This window comes from Phlebotomus papatasi, chromosome 2, assembly GCF_024763615.1.
Source record: "Phlebotomus papatasi isolate M1 chromosome 2, Ppap_2.1, whole genome shotgun sequence".
Classification (NCBI taxonomy): Eukaryota; Metazoa; Arthropoda; class Insecta; order Diptera; family Psychodidae; genus Phlebotomus; species Phlebotomus papatasi.
This window is the reverse complement of record NC_077223.1, coordinates 33,305,059-33,326,966: the sequence shown is the minus strand read 5'-3', so window position 1 is coordinate 33,326,966 and position 21,908 is coordinate 33,305,059. Positions and strand designations below refer to the sequence as shown.

Below are 21,908 nucleotides of genomic sequence, written 5' to 3'. Positions count from 1 at the left end.
AAATATATTGTCTGAACACTTTATTGGACCCTTTCTTCTAAAAAACATAACTTGTGGGGCAGCTTCTGAAATAAAGTAAAACAACACAAAATATTAAAAAAAAATTTGTGTCAGATTGTTCTCAACAACTTAAAATTAATAGTTGCTTAACGGCCTCTACACACTAGAGAAATTTATGTCCATATTGAAGCAAATTCCCTACGCTTGTGCAAGAGAAACTCTTCAATATGGACATAAATGTCTCTAGTGTGTAGAGGCTATAAGGTTACTAAATCCGTATGCTGAACTTCTTATTTGATAAATATTTAATCAGGAAAAAAATTAAATTGGGCCCATGAAAAATCAAATATGGTGAGTTAAATTAAATTTTTTTTAAATATAAACCTAAATTCTCACAGAAATGGATCTGGTTTATACAATTGGCACCTCAAAATAGTCAAAAGGAAAATAAAAAAAATCCTTTCACCAAAAGGTGCAATTCAATTTATTTAGAAGAAGGTTATTTAAAAAAAATCATTGATTAAAAATTTTGAAATGAAGCGGAATTAAATTTATTTCTTTTTTACAAATCACTGGGAAAAATTAATGAACACAGATAAAGAGAAAAATACCCCTAGAACCCAAACAGTCATTATGTGAATTGGAAGAAATTTTAAATTTACTTACCTGCAGTAACAATTAGAAAAAGTAATGTTACTATCTGAACAAACTTCATTCCAATCACACGATAAAATATGAACGATATGAATATTTTATTAGAGCGTCAATTCTTCTTGGGAGTAACGTGTACCAAATTCAAACACTATATATTATTGGAATCGATATAAACATTATTATCATTTAATAGTAAATTCAAAGTAACATATCAAGGGCAATAAATTACTGAAGTATTTTTGTAATCAATTGATTATTAACTTCGAATAATGAAAATCCAAATTTAATTACTACTCGAACAAGTGTGTGCGTAGTTCTTGATATAGGTGTTTAAAGGCAAAGCTTACCGCATTCTGGAGAGAAAATTACAGAAAAAATATAATGCAAGGGAAATTGAGCCAAAAAGTCACAGATTGTCATGCCAGCTTCAGACTGGAGGTTTAGCCCAGTTCCCGAAGGTCTCAAAAATCTAAATAAGGGACAATTTTATTGATTTTTCAAAATCTATTGGATCATTTGCCCTTAATATCCAATTCTAAACAACAATTTCCTAAAAAATCGTGCCTGATGATAAGGAATTAGAGGAGTTAAGCCATATAGCTAAACCTTATATGGGCTTCAGACCCTAAGACTTAGCTATCTGGCTTAACTCTTCTAATTCCTTATCAGGCATGATTTTTTAAGAAATTGTTGTTTAGGATTGCATATTAAGGGCAAATGATTCATTAGATTTTGGAAAATCAATAAAATTGCTTGTTATTTAGATTTTTGAGACCTTCGGGAAGTGAGCTAAACCTCCAGTCTGAAACCGGCATTAGATCTGAAGCCCGTATCACATTCAAGATTTTGATTTTTAGAGTTTTGGCCTATTCGAGATTCAGGTTTTCGAGATTTTGCCTATGCAGGATTTTGATCCATTTGGGGTTTTGTTTTTTGGGATTTTTACCCCTCCGAAATTTGGTCCCATTCTGGATTTTAGCTTTTTGGGATTTTGGCCTCTTTGAGATTTTAGGTTATTGTAGATCTTGGACACATTTGTGATTTTAGTTTTCGAGTTTTAAACCTTCGAGATTTGCCCATTCGACATTAAAGCTTTCGGGATTTTAACTAATTAGGGTTTTTGGCTCATTCGATATTTTTCCTTTCTAGAACTTGGCCCATCCAAGATTTAAGTTTTCGGATTTTTGGCCCATTTAAAAATTAGGCTTTCGAGATTTTAGCTATTCGAAATATTACCCCATTCAGGATTTCAGCTTTTTGGAATCATGACCCCTTCTATATTTTTGGCTTTTGGGATTTTGGTTTTCGGAATCTTGACCCTTTCGTACTTTCGGTATTGGTATTTTTGGTATTCGGATTTTTGGAACTCAGATTTTGGCTTTTGGGATTTTAATCTGAACCTATATCATCTAGTTCTTTTTTTCATTTAAGAAAAAAAAATAAGAAAAGATAAAATAAGATAAAGATAAATAAGATAAAATAAGAATAAAAATTTGGAAAATGACTCAAGAAGCACATTTTATTTCGAAATGTAGTAAATGGTCTAACTATTCTGATATTCCGATTACAACTGGGCCTAAACGTAATGCAATTTACCTCTACAAAACAATTATAGAATTAATAAAAATAATTATTGTAAGGTCCAAAGGCCCATCTGTTACATGTTGGTAATAAAATACAATACAATACAATATAAAATTTTTCCTTAAAAATATGCAAAAAATCTTATATGTGGCGAAGCTTTTTTTCTTTCTTTGGCCATTTCACAACATATTTTTTATGGAAATTGAAATTGAAAAAAAAGTCAAATAAAAAAGAAATTTGGAAGTAAAAGATGTTGCCGAAATAGTAAAACACCACCTCTCCGAAGAGGCGCTCAGAAAATGTCGGAATTTAAGGAACTATTCATTATTAACATAGGGGATCTCAGTCAGTGGCGCAAAGGACAAGACCGTTGGCTCTTGGGTGGATAGATCACCGGCTTGATTCACAGTGTTGTGAATTCGAGTCCCGCCCGGTGCAAAGATCTAAAAGTTTCAAAAAGTTTAGAAAAGACATTTTCACTGTGATAAAACGTAATAAAAACGCATCGCCTCTGCCCAAAAACTCCGGGAACATGGAAGAAGCATTCACACCATTCACACTGTGAAGAAGGCGTAAGGACCACAAACCACAAGTCTTTCTGCTGTGAAATTTCTATAACACAATTGTAAATCAAATCATACCCAAAATTTATTGATTTTTGTGTTAATATATTCTAAAACGAATAAATATTTAAAAGAAAAAATCGTCGACTATTTGAAGATTAAATCCATAATTTTAATTAATTTAGTTGCTTGGCCGGAGTTACATACATTCAAGGTGGCCGAAATTTAAAGCTGACCGACAGGGTAACATAGTGTAATTTGGAATCGTGCACAGTAAAAAAAAATCAGCTACTTCACCATGATTTTCATTGTAAATTTAACATAAACATGTAATCGTATGTACTGATACACATTTGTGTAATTTGCACACAATTTGATTGAAAACTGTGTAATTTCCCACGAAATATGTAGGAAAATGTACACAACTGTGTAATCATTCGAAGTTCGTTACACAGTTTACCATTACATAAAATTTTTATTTTATTTATTTCGATGTACCGGGCTTTTATTGCCATTTTGTACATTGTTCAGTTTACAAGTTTATTATTCATTTTACAATGTTTCGTCAAAAATGTCCATACAGACGCTTCAATCATTTGCACTGAGCGGGACTCGAACTCACAACAGTGACAGTCGAGCCGAGGCCCAGTGGTCACACCGCCCAAGAACCGAACGCTCTTACCAATTGCACCACGGACCCCCTTAAATTACATAAAATTTAAATTACACATTTTCAGATTACGAGTTTTGCTGAAATACAAGAGTAACTTTACAAGAATAATAATACCTTACAAGTTTTCTAAACTTTAATCTTACAATTTAATCTTTTACCTAACATAGTACTGAACTCAGTAGCGACAACACAAAATTACTCAAATTTTAAGTCGCTACTTATCCCTCGAGGTCCGGTATTAAATTTTGCATAACGGTGTTTACGGAATGTTGTTATGTCATATATCAAGAGTCATATAACTATGTATCCTATGAATGATTGGCATATACAACTTATGAAGGAGTTTTCCACCGTTTTCACTCCGGAGGTTGGTCATCAACGCTAAGACGGCGATGGCCCCATAAACGCAAAACATATAATTACTTGAAAAGGACTCGAGTGTAAGCACAATAAAATAAAAAAAATAAATAAGCGTGGTACAAAAGCAAACCAGAGATTATCCTTCTAATCTTTTTTACTGTGTGTCTAATTTGGAACTTTGAGATTTCCTAACAGGTTTAGATGGTAAAAAGGGAAAACCAACAAAGAAGTAGAGGAGACTGGGGCAAAAAGTCACAAATCGAAAATTTCAAAATTCAATATCTTCCAAGATAAATAAAATAGCGGCTTAAGATTTTTACCACAAATAGCTTCCATAAACCTTCTTCGATGTTGTATGTTTCTTCGAATTCGAACAAGGAATTTAGAAAATAAAAAATATCAAAATTTTTTAGCCTTATTTTTAAAAAAATTTTCTTGAAGAATATATCAATTATTACCTATTTATTATTCAAAATGTATGCACTGATGATTATTTCCTAAATGACTTGGATTCTTTGAATACGAAACCACTATCTATTTTAGAATTTTACAAAGATTTTTCTCCCAAGAAATCTTTTTATTAAAAACGACCACTTGGGGTAAAAAGTAACAAAAGGTACGGAACAAAAAGTAAGAAAAACCGAAACAATTTATGATGTCGCACGGCAAGAAAAACGTCAATACCATGTGTCGCTGCTTGTTGTTTGCATTGGTCATACAATTTGCAGTCTTTTGTGTGTGTGTTTTTTTTCTAAAATAGTTTGAAAAGCGTTTTTATCGTTCAGATAGAGAAAACGGTGTTTTACAAAGATGTGGAGGAATAAATTTACTATGAAAATATGTTATCTAGGTATTTTTTTTATTTACGGAAATCCCGTAACAAAGCCAATCAAAATATGATAATATCCCATGCTTAATACTATTTGCCCCAGCATTTTTGAGAATGGTCACAAAATTACTTTTAAGAAAACGGCTCGATAAACATATTTCATTACAATATAGAGGAAAATTACTTTCACAAAGTTGTAGAGCGGTAAATTTCCTAGAGAACTGCGCTAATTAGAAATTTCTGGGGCGTTCGAGTACTACTTTGTAAAAAAATAAAATATCCGTTTTGTGACTTTTTGCCCCAGTCTCCCCTATTCTCGAAATGTGTTGTATTTCTACGTGGTTTCATTTTTTTTCTCTTTGGCCATCTGAAATAGGTTGAAAATCTCAAAATTCCAAAATAGACATGATTCCAAATTATCCCATCTTACCCTATTTGCTAAGCGAAATTCAATCTGTAAGTTTATGGCTCCGGCATACCTTTTAGATCAGGAAAATTTCATAAAGTCAAAATTTACATCTTTTTCTTACTTAAAAGTTTTGCATGTGTCGTCCTACTCCTACTCTTTCATACTCTTCTTCTTCTTTTGAACATCACATTAAATTGAATTTAGTTCAGTCGAAGAGTGAGATAGACTTATACAAATCTTTTGAAAGAGAAAGGGACGCGAATTTTGATTTTATAAATTTATACGGACCTAAAAGGTGTGTCGAAGGCATTAGTAACCAAAAATAAATTTCTCCTTATTATTTATTGTTAAAAAAACAAAAAGATAAAGAAAAATTAGAATAGAAATAGAAAGATTGACACATTTTTGTTATAAAGCCCAAGAGGCTTTAAGATACAAGTAGACAATTCCAACGAATTATATACCTGCACATCACTACATTGGTGCTTTTGTAAGCTGCCGAGTGGGAAAAATTGCTGATGATTCTCGGCATTTCAGTCAGTCGTTCAAGTTGTCTCCCACTGATCGGTTGGTCAGTCTCAGACAGACAATCCCCTCTTCGCACTTCCAAGTTATAGTTTTCACTCTCAAATATAAAAATTTACTTCCTCGTTACTTTTTTCTCTGCAAATTTGTGTGATAATAAACATCCTGACTGTGTAAGTGAAGCTAAAAATCTGGAAAATCCTAAACACGGTTATAATTTTGCTGAAGAACTGGGTTTATTTCTCGATTAATCTCTAATGGGCATATTTTTTCTAAATTCCACTTGAGAAATGTTTTACTATCAGCAAAAGGTCAAATTTTAAGATCATTCTCATGAATTGTGCATATGTAAGAAAGCGGCAAAAAATATATATTACATAAATATTGTTGTTAAAAATAAAATAACTCTACTTTCAATGGAATAATCAACCTTTTTTTGAGTGCTGAAATTGTCTTAGTGCGACGCAATCAAAGTTTTTGCAGAGAGGCACCTTACTCCAAAAGATAAACCTTGAATATCATCAAGTAGAACGATTTTTCCCAGAAATCACCACATTAAAAATAATTGAAAAATTGACAAACGAAAATAAATAGTGGTCAATTGCGAAGAGATGGAATGAGAAAAAGATTTTTTTTCATGCAATATTTGCTTTATCTTTTTGGTCACTAAAGTTGTTGATCGTGCGATGTGGAACAGGTTTTTGTATATACAAGGGGCTATCCCGCGATGAGAAAGATAATACCTTATGGAAAATCCATTGAAACTCGAGTAAAATATGGAAAATCCACAAGAAGTATTTATTAATATTGTTGATTGTTTAAAAGGAAATATAATTTTAGAAAAAATCATGTAATTTTATGATTTATTAGTCTAAGGGTTTAACGGAAGAATGTTGGGTCATTTAGTCCAAAATGTCTCTATATTGTCATTTAAAACTCATTCAGAAACGTCTAACGCATTACCAGAAAATATCAACCGAAATCGAGTTTCCTAAACTTTTCTTGCAAAACTTGATCATCAATTGAGGAAATGATGAACCCGTCATATACTCTCCACCAGATAGAATTTTAAAAGAACATAAGATTCTCGTTAAATACTCATACAAATACAGAAAAAAATCAAGGAAAGATATTGAGAAAAAAGCAATAGATACAAATTGTTTCAATATAGGTACTGTCGTTGTAAAATATTACACTTTACGTCTTTAAAAAAAAAATTCTCAAAAATAGAAAGATCATCTCTTATTCATTATCCCATTGGTTAAAATTTTCTTCATATTCAAGATAAAAACAAGTGACTAACCATTTTAGAGGAAGTCTATTAAAATTTAGACGGACGGTTACTTCCGGCTATTAATTGATCGCCAAATCTCTTTAAATCTTCTCCAGGGCATTTTTAGATTGCAAAATGCAACGACTAAAGCTAAGTTTTCTGCTGATAACGACATTTATCATTGGACTGAATGCACAAGGTGAAACTGGGAGTTTAGATGACCTAATTAAGCAGATCTTCACCTCAACCCCGGCAATCGGTGGCCAGGATCAAGTACTAACACCAGCACCTCCAACACAAAGCCCACCAACCCGGCAACCGCAGCCTCCGACTCCTTCGGATAAACCAGTTCAGGTGGGTGTGAGATATACAAGAAAGTCCTCATTAGCATGAATGACCAGTGACCAGTGACAAGACCAAAAACCCCAGAGATTTCTCTCATAACCTTGACCGTACGATTGATTTCACGCTCACAAATCAATTTTGCACACGCGTCGCATTTAATTTGAGGCCATTATACAATGTGCCCTTGCAAACAGCAAAAATTAAGAAAAAAGAAGCTAAAATCGAAATATAGAGTAAAAATAATACCAGAATAATCTAAGAAATAGTACTTAATCAAATTTGACACACATATCGATCACAAACATGATCAATATATTCTAATCATTTCAGTTTTTTCATCGAAACTCTGAAAAATGAAAAATATACAGTAGAGTCTCGCTATAGTCCATCGCTCTATAGTCCACAATTTATCGACCGTTGATTTCAAATCACTGAGGTTATGTTTTTTAGTACGCGACATGCAATGTTGTCATAATTATTTTAATATTTTTGGCAAACTTTATTGAGTAGTTGTGATAATTGTGATCCATAATGAAGAGAGCGAGGACAAGCACCACAATCGCAAAGAAAGTGGAAGCCGTCGAACAATTTCAATATTAAAAGCCGTTGATAATTTAAAAAAAACGATATGGACTATAGTGCGACCCAAGTGTCAAATCTGGAACCAAATATGGACTATAGCGAGACCCTACTGTATGAGCAATTTCAGTAAAAATGTTTTATTAGAGTTAATGTCCTAATTCAAAACCATTTCCAGACGCTTTAACTTTCACAGAAAATTCAACACATTAAGTTCATATTTTTTCTGAAAGAATTACATAAATTTGCTCCTTGACTCTTCTAGAATGTTACTGTTTAGTGAAAATTCTTTAAATATAATTTGAAAACTTCTTAAATACAAGAAAAATACGCGAGTGTAAAATACTTCTATTGGAAACAAATTAATCCAAATGGAGACAAGGGAAAGTTTCTAATTGGAGACAAACAGTGTAAGTGAAACCGGGACGAAAGGCTTCCAAAACCTTGTTGAGTTACTCCTGAGTGCAGGATTCTTTCTTATTCCTGGTCTTTTCTACTTTCCTATCTAAAACAATAAGAAAATCTCTCCAAAAAAAATCGTATTTCCGGGGTTTCCTATTGAAGCATTTGCAGACACTTCAGAAAAACCCTTTTTGTTCACGAAATAGATAATTATTTCATTTGAAAATTTCACGTAGCGTTAACAATAAAGATTAGCACTTAATTTAACTAAAATTAGCCAGAAATATGATATAAATGTTAAACGAAACGTATAAACAACGGTCACCTCATTGTGTTTTTCATTGGAAAACATGGTCGATCGATGAAAAATTCGATGGTAAAAAGATACACTTTTAATTCTTCTGAGAAATTAACAAATTAAAATTTGTGAATATGAATGGATTTTCGCTTTATTTGGAGCAAAATTAACTAAATTATGAAACTGTGGTATAGAAAATATGTAAATATAATAATGTAGTACTGTATTTATCGTGAAAACAATGACGTTTCCATTTGGAGTGGCAAAAACTTTCCATTTGGAGCAGGTTTTGAATTAGCTTAATTTACCCTATTAAATTCACTTCGTATCCCCCTATACAAGTAAGATGAAAGGGATACCTATTAGAAGTGTTTTAGTATCATTTTTGGGATATCAAATTTTAATATATCTGGGAACAATTAGATTAAAGAAAACACCTCATATTCTCGCCCAAGATATTCCTTTGAACCTAAATATCATGGATTAAATGCTACTATTGGAAGAAATGCTTTCATTATCCCTTTAAAAAATTGTAGGGGAAGGCTTTCAGATTTCGCATACACGCTCGCTTCGATCATTTCATATCTTATTCCATATTCCTTTAACGAGTCTGACTTATTTTTTTTTCAAGAAATGTGTGACTTAGGGCAGAAACACATTGACAATAAAATGCTCGCCGTAGTCTCACCGTATTTCGTCAATTTACGCATTTTCACATTGCAATTCTTACGCAAATTCTCAATTACCGTATTACCGTATCTCATACTCGGTGGCACTAGGTGAAAATAATATATAAGAAAATTGAAGAAATAAAACGAAAATGCGATAAACGATGAGCAAAAAAAATTGAGTGAGTGATTTCTCTTACATTTGTTTTTTTTGCTGACCGTTTATCAAATTTTCGTTTTATTTCTTCAATTTTCTTATATTATTTTCACCTAGTGCCACCGAGTATGAGATGAGGTAATACGGTAATGGAAAATTTGCGTAATAATTGCAATGAAAATGCGTAAATTAACGAAATACTGTGAGCATTTTACTATCAATGTGATTCTGCCCTTAGGACTAGGTATTAAAAGATATTGCTATTGATAGGTTCGATTAATTTGAAGTATTCGAAACTAGAGTGTGGCGGAACATGAAAGCCTTCCCCTACAAATTATTAAAAAAATGTTTTTCTATGTCAAATTTCGAAAGAACATTCATAACACAAGAAGAGTCAGTCTGTTTTGTTACAAATTTTTATTAGGTGAGATTCTTAACAATCTCACCTACTATAATCCTAACAAAATTTCATGTCGTCCGATCGCGCTCAAACTTGGCCAAAATGTGTTTCGCCACTTCCTGATCACGAATATATGGGGGGCTAAGTTACGTTCCCGGCCGGCCGGCCGGCCGTCCGGCCGCTCTTTGGAGCTTAATAGCTCCTAAACTAAAAAAGATATTGACTTGCGGTTTTCGGCAAAGGTTAAATATCGTATGAAAATTGCAACATGGTGCATTGACCCCCCACCCCCCACCCCTCCTTCCGCCATTTTGAAGACCCCCCTTTTTTTGTTTTCTCAATAGCTCCGCCCCTATGGCATCGAGCGGGCTCAAATTTTAGTATGTTATAGCTGGGCCTTAGAGCTTTCCATCAATACCAAACTTAAGGTCCCCCGACCCCCCTGACCCGAGCTATAAGGGTCCAAAAAAAATTTCTTAAAATGGCCATAACTCCGGTTCTAATTGTCAGAATTTAAAAAATGAGGGCTTTTTGGAAAGCTCTCATGAAATGCCACTTCCCCTTCTAACATCGCAAGTTCATAAAACCACCGCTAAGGGCGCTATTATTAAAAAGAAAATTTTTAAATCTTTAAAGTTAAATAACTCAAAAATTCCTTATGCAATCGGGCTGAAAATTTAGTATGTTGTAGCCGTTGATTATACCTATCAAACAAAAAAAACCTTAAGTCGATCCATAACCCCTGACCCGAGCTATAAGGGGTCAAAGTTCGAACATTGACCGGCCTCTATCTCCGGTTCTAATTAACATAGCGACATAAATTTTACCTTTTTGGTTTCGTCTCGATGAGCACTTTCAGATGGAAGTTCAAAAAGTCACCACAGGTGGCGCTGTGATAGCGTCAAAATTCATCGAAATTCAAAGTCACTTTTCTCAAAAACGGCATTGTGCAAGTTAATGAAATTTTAGTATGTTGTAGTCCAGTCTAGGACGTTTCCAAAATGGTGCGTATGCGCGCTGTGGTTAAAACAGAACCGGAGATATGAGGGGTCAAAGTTCACGAAATTCAAAAAATCATATCTCCGGTTTTATGTGACCGATTTTGATGAATGAGGGCTTAAACGAAAGATCTCACCAAATGCTACAACTTTCTAGAATATTTGAACTTCGTGGGACCAACACCAGGGGCGCCACAGTCGAAAAACCAATTTCAATATCACATAACCTCAATTATCTCGACTGTCGCTGAACCGATTTTGATGATTACTTCAACATAATTGTAGAGCACATTTGTCTCTACATTTCGTCCATACATCATTTTCCACTCAGACTACGCTATCACTCCGATTTTGCCGTTTAAGTGTGAAAAAATTGATTTTTCCAATAATAACGCTTTGAAATCACTCAGATGCCAATTTGACTGCCTCTACTCCACCAAGACACTTAAAATAGGGGTTTAAATGGAAAGTCCCGCAAAATATAACAATTTTTTGATATAGTTGAAGTTCAACAAATGAACACTTGGGGCACTCTGGGTGAAAAAACAAGTTAAGAAACAAAAAACCTCGCTTATCTTGGCTTCTGAGTAATCGATGAGTTCAAGTTCTACGGCAAAATTATAGAGAACATTCTGGTCTACATTTCACCCATATATCACTTTTCTGTCAGTTCATCCAAATCCTTGATATTTTGGTTTAAATACAAAATTTGTATAATTTCACGAATTTGATTCAAGATAACTGAATGGCGTCTCCCAACTTCAGCTCCAAATCGAATTTGCATGCACTCCGAGTTAGCTCACGTTAAGAATCTCACCTACATAAGCCGGTTAGGATTATCTGTCCCTTTTTTCTAGTTTCACTTTAGGACACTATCCCAAAAGTTTAGGAACCTGTATAAGAATTTTCTGAGGTCTGGGATATATTCTTGAGCATTGATTTTATAAAGAGTTCTATTAGTGATCTGTAAAATAAATAAGCTTTCCCAGAGAATAGAAAAACCTTAAAGGGGTATTGTGATACCAACGTAATTTCTACGGGGCAAATTGAGACAAAATTTGGGTTATTCGAAATATCCATTTTACCATTAAAAGTCTTTTTGTTTGAGTAATTTTACTTAAAGTAATAGCATTATACAAATAAAGTGGATGTAAAGTAATTTTCATTTCCACAAACCTAAAGTTGTTAAACATAAAGACATTGTACATACTCTAAGCATATTTTTCACATTCTATTTGGACATAAAACTCAATAGACGCATTTCGAAATATATAACACATTTAATTTGCCAAATATTTTCATAATTTCGACGAATCAGAATATAAGTCGAAAGTATGAGTTTTAAAAAGAAAAAAAGGAAGACCGCTGCCTGTGGACGGTGTTATCGATTTAGTTTAAATGTAAAATTTTCAAAAATTACTGGTTTTGGTTTTTCGGTAAAATATATTATTGTTTTGCAAAATTTTAATCATGAAAAATAATTAAAATGACACGAATAATGCCCAGAATGAGTAAAATGGTCGATTTCTGGGAATTAAGCGAAATTGATAAAGAAGCAGTCTCCAACAGTAATGATGAATTGCCTAATTTAATTTCGAACTTTAATGCCCCAGATCGTGAAATAAAACCAGAAGATGAGCAATACATTTCAAAGTACCTTCAAGTCAGGAAATGGCATATTCATAGCTGACCTCTGTGGCCTATTCTATTAAAATTCTAAACGATTTTTCCTAAAAATTGTCATTTTTTTAGATAATCATAGAAAATTCAACCATTAAAAACGTTCAAAATTAATTTATTTTATTTGTACACTATTTTTCAATAAAAACATTTCAGTCTTTTTATGCCTCTAATGACCTCTATATACATTAGAGAAGTTTATGTCCACATTGAAGAGATTTTCCTACACAAGCGCATAGAATTTGCTTCAATATGGATATAAATTTCTCTAGTGTGTAGAAGCCATTAAACATAAATGACCATCTTCAGGCGGTCTTTACCTTATTCTCACCTGGCGCCTAAACGAAAAGAGATAATGAAGAACGGATGGTTTTTTGAGTGTATTGGACCATTAATTATCTTACCTTAGACAAAATTATTTAACTACTTTTTTTTTGTATATTAAGGAAAATACTGTTAGAGGGTTAAGAGCTCGAATTAAATATTTCTTTTGTTTTGTCGAAAAATATGTAAAGAAAGTTATGCTGTTTTTTTAATAAGCGATACCCTCGTATAGAGCGGTCTTCAGACTAGAGGTTTAGCCTAGTCAGGGGCCTCTCGAGATTTCATTTTTCCGTACATTTTTGCATACATTTGGCAAGTTTTTTTCTGAAGAGAATTGATTTATCAGTCTGATATATTTCGAAATCGTGCATTAAAAACTCTCTAAAAACACATATTTCATAATGTTCGCCGAAATAATTCAAGAACTATGAGCAAATTTGTTTAAGTTGCGGTGCAATGGCTGCAAAATTTTTACAAGGAAAAGTCAAAAGTAGCTTCACTTCTTATTAGGCTTGATGGGCCCCTGGCCTAGTTTCTGTAGGTTTCAAAGTTCTAAATAGCGTTCAATTTAATTGCTTTTTGAGAGCCCAATAGGTTATTTATCTTTAATAATACAATTCTAAGTTAAATTTTCCCAAAAAATCATGGTTGATAAGAAATTAGAGCAGTTAAGCCATTTGGCTAAGCCTTATACGGGCTTCAGACCTAAGACTTAGCCATCTGACTTAACTCCTCTAATTCCTTATCTGACATGATTTTTTAGGAAATTGTTGTTTAGGATTGGATATTAAGGGCAAATGATTTATTAGATTTTGAAAAATCAATAAAATTGCTTTGTTATTTAGATTTTTGAGACCTTCTGGAACTGGGCTAAACCTCCAATCTGAAGCCGGCATTACGTCTGAAGCCCGTATAACCCTTTAAGAGCCTTAATTCGTTCCCTAAAAATTGGGTAAAAATTTTTCCTTGAATATTATTTTTTTTCCTAATTTAGTAATGAAGAAAGAAAATTATCAAGCTTTTCTGACCCCTTAAAACCTTATGACCCAATCGTTCTCTTTAAGGTTTAAACATCATTCATTATTTGAAAATAGGGGGCTGACATTAGCTCTAAAAAATGCAATTAGTTTTAGTGTAATTTTTTTTCCTGTTTTCGTAGACATTTCACGAGATATTTCCAAAACTACGTAGGTTGCCAATTTGGAGCTTTCGGTTGCCTTTTCGTTATTAAATTGGCTTTTATTTTGTATTTGTATTATTTGCTAATTCATTCTACAATGACAGAAAATACCTAATAAACTCAACAGTTCTTTCGGCACGCTAAAAACATATGGGAAACATAGGAAACGTCATGCCCCTGTTTGAAAACGTGAAACTTTTCTTTTATGTCGGTTTGACAATACTTCAAAAATGTTTAAATCAACGTTTTTGTGATCATGGCATGAATCATTTCTGAAGATCAACAAAAAGATGTCTATTTCATCTATTTTTCATTTCTCACTCGTGTCATTTTTTGTGACTTAATCCATTTGCTCTTCAACGTTCTTGAACTTCTATATTAAACTTCTAAGTTGTGTATTAAAAAAAATCACTTTTCCAAGTAATTCAACAATTCTGTCATTGAAATTCTATAGACAAAACACAAGCCAAGATGAGGAATTCTTTAACTTACTCATTAACACACCTCTAAATGAAAAGACTGACCATTAAAGCTTCAACAATGACTTTCTTTTGCAGACATGCGATGGAGGCGAATGTGTGGCATACTATCTGTGTTCTCAGGATGGCAATATCATCACAGATGGTGATGGTCTGTTGGATATCAGGATTGATGTGGAGGATGAACCTCGTCCATGCCCAGACTATTTTGAAAAATGCTGCGCCGTGAAGGACAAACAGACGAAACCGATTTTGCCACCAGTTCAGATCCGTGAAGGATGCGGTAATCGCAATCAAGATGGAATTGGATTCCGAATCACCGGAGACAAGGACAATGAGGCACAATATGGTGAATTCCCGTGGATGATTGCGGTACTCAAGGAGGAACAAGCCATTTCTCAAGTTCTCAATGTCTATCAATGTGGTGAGTACCCAAATCTCTGGCCATTCATTCTAATTTCAATATTGAAAAAGAAAGTGATGGGGATTGTTCATCAGAAAAAAAACTAGCATAAAGTATTTGTGTCTGAATAACCAGTTTTTTTTTACAAGTAAAACAAACTCATTTGCATATTTCTTATTTAATATTGTGATTATCCAAGTCAGTCAGCTTTTTTTTTCTTAATATGACCGGTACATCAAGTTTTAGCAGGTGTATACATTCGAGAAGTTTTATTGTTCGAACTCTAAATTAATTTTCAGTTACATATATATTTCAGCCACCAAAATTTTCATAAAAGTATAATATTAAGTTATGCATTGTTTCACAGATCTATTATAACTGATATAAACTTCCAAGCTGTACGATGACAGATAGGGTAAGTGTGCCAAATTTCGGCCAGCTTGCAATTCCGGCCACCTTTTTTGTTCCTCAAATATACATGAATTTTTAGTTATCACTTACTTTAGAGATTATACAATGCAAATTAATAACAAAAAATGTGGCTTCAACAAACGAGATGACGTGAAAAGGACATTTGGAGGAATTCCCAAAGGGCAAGGAACTATGAGAATTAGGGTGGCCGAAATAGGAAACCAAAGCTATGTCTACATTTTTATTCATTTTAAAATAAATTAAGAATGATTTTAGAGTAAATAAAGACGGTAAACTTTTTACAAGGTTCCAAGCAACACTCTTTCAGAAGAAGAAATAAAAAAATCAATTTGTTTTAAAAATATTACATTTCAAACTTAAGACTTTGGCGCTTGCATGCAACTATGCCGAAATTTGGCACACTTACCCTAGTAACTTGTAGTTTGCAATAGTCTTTCCGTGTCAGCTGGGGTAGGTTATGGTAGTAAAATTGAATTTTAATAATGAAGGACGGTGTTCAGACTGAAAAATAAAAAATAAAATGTTTTACAAATAAATTCCTAGTAGGAGATGATTTTCAGGATTCGCACACACTTTGGTTTCGAACATTTCATATTTGTTCCATATTAGTGTGAATATGGAACAAAAAAGAAAGGGTGTTCGAAGCCTGAAAGCCTTCCCATAATATGTACAGTAGAGTCTCGCTATAGTCCATATTTGGCTCCAGATTTGACAATTGGGTCGCACTATAGTCCATGTCATTTTTTTTTTTAAATTATCAACGACTTTTAGTATTGAAATTGCTTGACAGCTTCCACTTTCTTTGCGATTGTGGTACTTGTCCTCGCTCTCTTCATTATGGATCACAATTATCACAACTACTCAATAAAGTTTGCCAAAAATATTAAAATAATTATGACAACATTGCATGTCGCGTACTAAAAAACATAACCTAACTTAAAATCAGTGTTTTGAAATCAACGGTCGATAAATTTTGGACTATAGAGCGATGGTCTATAGCGGGACTCTACTGTAATATGCTATGAAAGTACAGTAGAGACTCTCTATAGGCCATCGCTCTATAGTCCACAATTTATCGACCGTTGATTTCAAAACACTGATTTTAAGTTAGGTTATGTTTTTTAGTATGCGACATGCATAATTATTTTAATATTTTTGGCAAACTTTATTAAGTAGTTGTGGTAATTGTGATCCATAATGAATAGAGCGAGGACAAGTACCACAATTGCAAAGAAAGTGGAAGCTGTCGAGGAATTTCAATACTAAAAATCGTTGATAATTTTAAAAAATTACATGGACTATAGTGCGACCCAAGTGTCAAATTTGAAACCAAATATGGACTATAGCGAGACTCTACTGTATCATAAACCAAATATATTTAATTTACTTACGGTCGTTTTCGTGGTATGACCCTCGTCCAACATATACACCTTATCAAGGCATAAGTGGAACTCTATATCTATTATCTCTATGACTATGACCATGCCCATGATGATGATGTGGGTGACGTCTACGGGATGGGTGACGTCTACGGGATGGGTGATTACGTCTACTGTATAAGTAACGTCGTCGATTATAAAAGCTACGTCGTCGATTATAAAAGCTACGTCGTCGATTATAAAAGCTACGTCGTCGACCATAAAAGACACGTCGTCGATCTTGCTCAAGTCGTCGATGATGTAAGTCACATAGTCGATTAATTAAGTCGTGTTCTCTCTTATATAAGCGTAATCGTCGATCTTGTAAGACACGTATTCGGTTATGCAAGTCATACCGTTGATTATAAAAGCCTCGACGTCGTTCATAAAAGTCACGTCGTCGATTGGGGTAGCGTCGTCGATAATAACGGAGATCAAACCGGTCAGGGTAATCGTAACGATATAGATCATGTGGATGATGTGGACGACGCCTAAAAATGCGTAAACCATTCCCGCCATACCAAGAATGAAGTTTATGCGGAGGATGTGGTTTACCGTACCAGCTATACTGGTCATAATAATAATAAGGTTTATCTGGTTTACCGTACCAGCTGTACTGGTCATAATAATCATAAGGTTTATGCGGTTTATCTGGTTTATGCGGTTTATCTGGTTTACCCGGTTTACCATACCAGCTGTACTGGTCATAATAATCATAAGGTTTATGCGGTTTATCTGGTTTATGCGGTTTATCTGGTTTACCCGGTTTACCGTACCAGCTGTACTGGTCATAATAATCATAAGGTTTATCTGGTTTACCGTACCAGCTGTACTGGTCATAATAATCATAAGGTTTATGCGGTTTATCTGGTTTATGCGGTTTATCTGGTTTACCCGGTTTACCGTACCAGCTATACTGGTCATAGTAATCATAAGGTTTATCTGGTTTACCGTACCAGCTGTACTGGTCATAATAATCATAAGGTTTATGCGGTTTATCTGGTTTATGCGGTTTATCTGGTTTACCCGGTTTACCGTACCAACTATACTGGTCATAGTAATCATAAGGCTTATGCGGCTTATGCGGTTTATGTGGTCCACCGTACGGGTCATACAGGTCATAGTAGTCATAAGGTTTATGCGGAGGATGTGGTCCACCGTACGGGTCATACAGGTCATAGTAGTCATAGGGTTTATGCGGAGGATGTGGAGGATAACATGGATTATGTTGACTGTATCGATAAGGATTTGCAGCTCCTGAAATAATTGTTGAAAAATGCGGATGATGTAGTTTACAATACAGGTCATACAGGTCATATTAGTAATAAGTTTTATGCGGAGGATGTGGCTTACCGTTACGGTCATACAGTCCATAACCATATCCATAGTAATAATAAGGTTTATGCGGAGGATGTGGATTAAAACATGGAATAACTTGACCATATCGATAAGGACTTAAGGCTGCTGAAATAATTGTTGAAAAATGAATTGCAAAAGTCACCGAGTTTATATAACTTATATAATAGATTTTGTAAACTAATTCTGAGATTTAAATATATTTACCTGCAATAGCAACTACACAATGTAATATTATCGGAACTAAATTCATTTTGACCTCACAACGATATGAACACAATTACTCCCTAACTGACTTTTATAGCGAATTCAAAATACATACATTTTGAGCGCAATATCAGAAAATGAGAATAATTAAAATCATAATTGTTTACAGTAATCAATTGGTATTAATTTTTGTAATTAAACCACAAAATTATTAACCATTTGAGACGGACAGCAACAGGGAAAGTGCAATACTTATATGAAGTATCGATTTGAAAGAATTTTCTAATAACTTTTATTTAATTTTACTTGAAGATTAGAAATACCATATAATAGTTTGCATGACCTATTGAAAATCTTTCCAACATTTATCACTTTTTTGGAAATTCTAACAGTCTTTTTTACCTATATCAAATACTTCTTGTTAAGTAAGTTTGATGATGGTATATGATTGATTCTTTTACTTTACCTTATCTAAGGGCCTCGACAGACCTAAAGATTAACCGAGAGGCGGCTTAGCGTAATTTTATTAAATAGAAATAATCATCAAACTACATTTCTATCATTTTCCACTAATAAGTCGTCTCTCGGCTTAAGTCGTAAGTGTGTCTAGGGCATAAAGGTGTAGGTTCATTGCAATAAATTTCCAAACTAACACTAAAAGTTGAAATCAACAAGGTTTTAAGTTTATTTTCTCTAAACTTCTCTGTAAAGATGCAGTTCTCAAATAAAAATGTTAAGTAGAAGTATAAAGGCGGGAATGATCAACTTAAGTAGAGAATGATGAAGGAACTCAAAATTCAAACCTATTGAAAATGTTTAATCTTTAAATGAAATATATTTTAACTCTTTGTTATACTTCCAATTGCTATTAAAGATCACTAATTCACATAATCACTGTAAGGTAAATTTTGGAATGTCGCACAGTGTGGAATATCGGACAAACCAATTTAGAATAGTACTAATTCAGGAATTGTGCACCTTTACAGTGCTTTGGAAATTATTAATTTGATTTTTTGTCATGCTTAAACAGCGTAGATGGAATTAAAAGTTGATTTATCATTTATTCTGCATTCCAGGTTGTCCGACTTTTCACCAATACCCTACACATTCTGAATAGGAGTAGGACTTTTCACTTTGATAAAGTTTTTGCAGGAAACACTAATTACAATACAATTTTTAGTGCAATGACCCTATTATAAAAATTATGCATATTTAATAGTATATCAGTCAAAGTCTTGATTTAAGGGAGTTATCACATTAGAGAATTTCACATTGAAGTTAAAGTGAAAAGTTGCTCAATAAAAACTTCATGAACCTCTCGAAATCGCTGATTTAGTCAAGACACATTGCTAGAATTGCTCAATATCACGATGGAACGTGGATTGTTGCACATTAGGACACATATCAGCAACAATTAATGTGAATTACATTAACATAGTTACATAGTTCCTTGCCCTTCGGGAATTCTTCCAATATCTTTTTCACGTCATCTCGTTTGTCGAAGCCACATTTTTTGTTATTCTTTTGCATTGTATAATCTCTAGAGCAGAGGCGTGCAAGAACCGTTGAAACCGAATAAATGTCAAATGAAACATGTACATCAATGGTCAAAACGCTACCAGAACAAACTTATTTTGACGTTTATTCGGTTTCAACGGTTCTTGCACACCTCTGCTCTAGAGTATGAAAAATCTAAAAGTTCATGGAAATTCGAGGAAAAAAAAGGTGGCCGAAATTGCAATCTGGCCGGAATTTGGCACACTTACTAACTCTTTAAAATTGTATTAATACAGAAATGTCATTAAAGCAGCTTGAGAAATTTAGGGAATAGTGCCCATGCTTCGTACGACCCCAAGCTTTGTAATGACTAAATTTTTCCTATGTTTCTCAATAAATGTGATTGTAATTCATCGCACTCATATTAGGTGTGATTCCTTCTAATCACACCTATTTTAAAAACTATGGGAAAGTACCCAGATTTTAAAATTAAAGAACGGATACATTTCCCTAGTTTAAAATTTGAATTATTATTTTTCTTATATAGGCGCCCATCCCGTAATCGATCCATCGAATTGGAGGATTATGGGGAGATATGGGTAGTAGTAAACGTGGGGTAGTTTTAAAAACACTGTTATTTTTTAAAATTAGATATTGGACCTCTGAGGACGAGACACATTTTAATTCATAGATACTTACAGGGATCCTTGACTACTGAAGAAATGGTCGACTTAAGTCCAAGCAGTGTGTAGATATAAAATATCAGTGTTTACAACAACCCCATGTTTATTACTATCACAGTTTACCCTAGTATTCAGCAAACTCTGTTAGATATAATTAATTTCTCTTAGTTAGTGTTGAATAATTGAAAAAAATGCATAAAGAATAAGATCGATATTGTTAATTTCAGGTGGAAGTCTCATCCATCCACAAGTTGTTTTAACTGCTGCCCACTGTGTGGATGGGAAACAGCCCAGTGTGCTCAAGATTCGTGCCGGAGAGTGGGACACCCAGACTAAGAATGAGATCTTCGCGCATCAAGATCGTGAAGTGGAGAGCTTTGTCATCCATCCAGAGTACTACAAAGGGGCACTCTTCAACGACATTGCCCTTCTCTTCCTCAAGACACCCGTGGATCTCGCTGAGAATGTTCAAACGATCTGTCTGCCTCCACAGGACTACAACTTCGATGGTACGCGTTGCTATGCTTCTGGCTGGGGCAAGGATGTCTTTGGGAAGGAGGGCAAATATCAGGTGATCCTCAAGAAAATTGATCTGCCCGTGGTGCCACACAACACATGCCAGGATGCTCTGAGGACCACTCGTTTGGGCAAATTCTTCGAACTCCACAAGAGCTTCATCTGTGCCGGTGGAGAGCCCATGAAGGACACATGCAAGGGTGACGGAGGATCTCCCCTGTCATGCCCCTCAGGACCCGGCTCTACTCGCTACTATCAGGCTGGTATTGTTGCCTGGGGTATTGGTTGTGGGGACAAACAGATTCCTGGAGTCTATGTCAACGTGGCCCACTTCCGCAATTGGATTGACGAACAGATGAATCTCAAGAGATTTGGCACTAACACTTACAAGCTCTAGATATCCTTAATACAGAATTTTCCTCAATTCTTTTTTACTTTTAATAAATTTTGCAACTGTGTCTATAGAGAAAGAATAAATACAAATAAATGATAGCCTCTCAGAATTATAATTCTTTGATTTGACCTCAACTGGTACATTCCCTCCATTTTTGTCACGCATCGCGAGCAAACAGGGGTTTTTCCATCAAGATCAACCATTCCCACTTAAATGACTCACAATCTCACATTGAGCTCTAATGTATACCTCCACTACTCAATAAAATTCATGCAATTTTCACAGTTTATTGCTAATGAAAGTGAAGATTACGCCGCAAATCATGCTTACATGTGAAATCACAGGAATTCATCTAAGACGGAAATCTCAAATAAATATTGACAAACTGTTGGAATTTTTTATAATGGTTTTATCAATCAGGAAAATCCATGATCATCATTTTTCAGAAATATCTGTAAGAAAAACGACATGTCCAGATATCAATCTGAAATCTTAATGGATTAATTGATTCAGTCTCGTCAGATGGAAAACAAAGATTTCATTTCATTGACCCCTAAAATCGGCGGATTTTTTCCTCAGAAATCCTTCAAAAGAACAATGAATTTCAGTTTCAACGAAAGCA

The 21,908-nt window shown here is 34.1% G+C and overlaps 2 protein-coding genes across 4 annotated transcripts; one reads left to right on the top strand and one right to left on the bottom strand.

Moving 5' to 3' along the window:
* The first annotated feature begins 5,597 nt into the window (after positions 1-5,597).
* LOC129803547 (phenoloxidase-activating factor 2-like) lies at positions 5,598-21,395 on the top strand. 2 transcript variants are annotated; one of them, XM_055850189.1, is made up of 4 exons: positions 5,598-5,770; positions 6,998-7,224; positions 14,459-14,804; positions 20,604-21,395. In XM_055850189.1, exons 2-4 carry the CDS (start codon positions 7,006-7,008, stop codon positions 21,287-21,289), a joined length of 1,251 nt encoding a protein of 416 aa, XP_055706164.1. In that variant the 5' UTR covers positions 5,598-5,770; positions 6,998-7,005; the 3' UTR covers positions 21,290-21,395. The 2 variants fall into 2 exon arrangements, with proteins under 2 accessions (XP_055706164.1, XP_055706163.1); XM_055850188.1 differs by having other exon boundaries at positions 6,987-7,224.
* LOC129803545 (uncharacterized) lies at positions 15,040-18,255 on the bottom strand. Of its 2 annotated transcripts, none has more exons than XM_055850183.1 (4): positions 18,197-18,255; positions 17,987-18,097; positions 16,607-17,890; positions 15,040-15,716 (listed from the first exon to the last, which is right to left on the bottom strand). In XM_055850183.1, exons 1-3 carry the CDS (start codon positions 18,240-18,242, stop codon positions 16,650-16,652), a joined length of 1,398 nt encoding a protein of 465 aa, XP_055706158.1. In that variant the 5' UTR covers positions 18,243-18,255; the 3' UTR covers positions 15,040-15,716; positions 16,607-16,649. The 2 variants fall into 2 exon arrangements, with proteins under 2 accessions (XP_055706158.1, XP_055706159.1); XM_055850184.1 differs by having other exon boundaries at positions 17,987-18,094.
* Positions 21,396-21,908: the final 513 nt, after the last annotated feature.

Bases quoted from the DNA above. Each gene is read 5' to 3' on its own strand.
- LOC129803547 (XM_055850189.1), top strand. From the start codon at position 7,006: ATGCAACGACTAAAGCTAAGTTTTCTGCTGATAACGACATTTATCATT. The intron at 7,225-14,458 runs GTGGGTGTGAGA...TTTCTTTTGCAG, and splicing joins CTTCGGATAAACCAGTTCAG to ACATGCGATGGAGGCGAATG. The intron at 14,805-20,603 runs GTGAGTACCCAA...TGTTAATTTCAG, and splicing joins TCTCAATGTCTATCAATGTG to GTGGAAGTCTCATCCATCCA.
- LOC129803545 (XM_055850183.1), bottom strand. From the start codon at position 18,242: ATGAATTTAGTTCCGATAATATTACATTGTGTAGTTGCTATTGCAG. The intron at 18,098-18,196 runs GTAAATATATTT...CAATTATTTCAG, and splicing joins TTGTGTAGTTGCTATTGCAG to CAGCCTTAAGTCCTTATCGA. The intron at 17,891-17,986 runs GTAAGCCACATC...CAATTATTTCAG, and splicing joins TGGACTGTATGACCGTAACG to GAGCTGCAAATCCTTATCGA.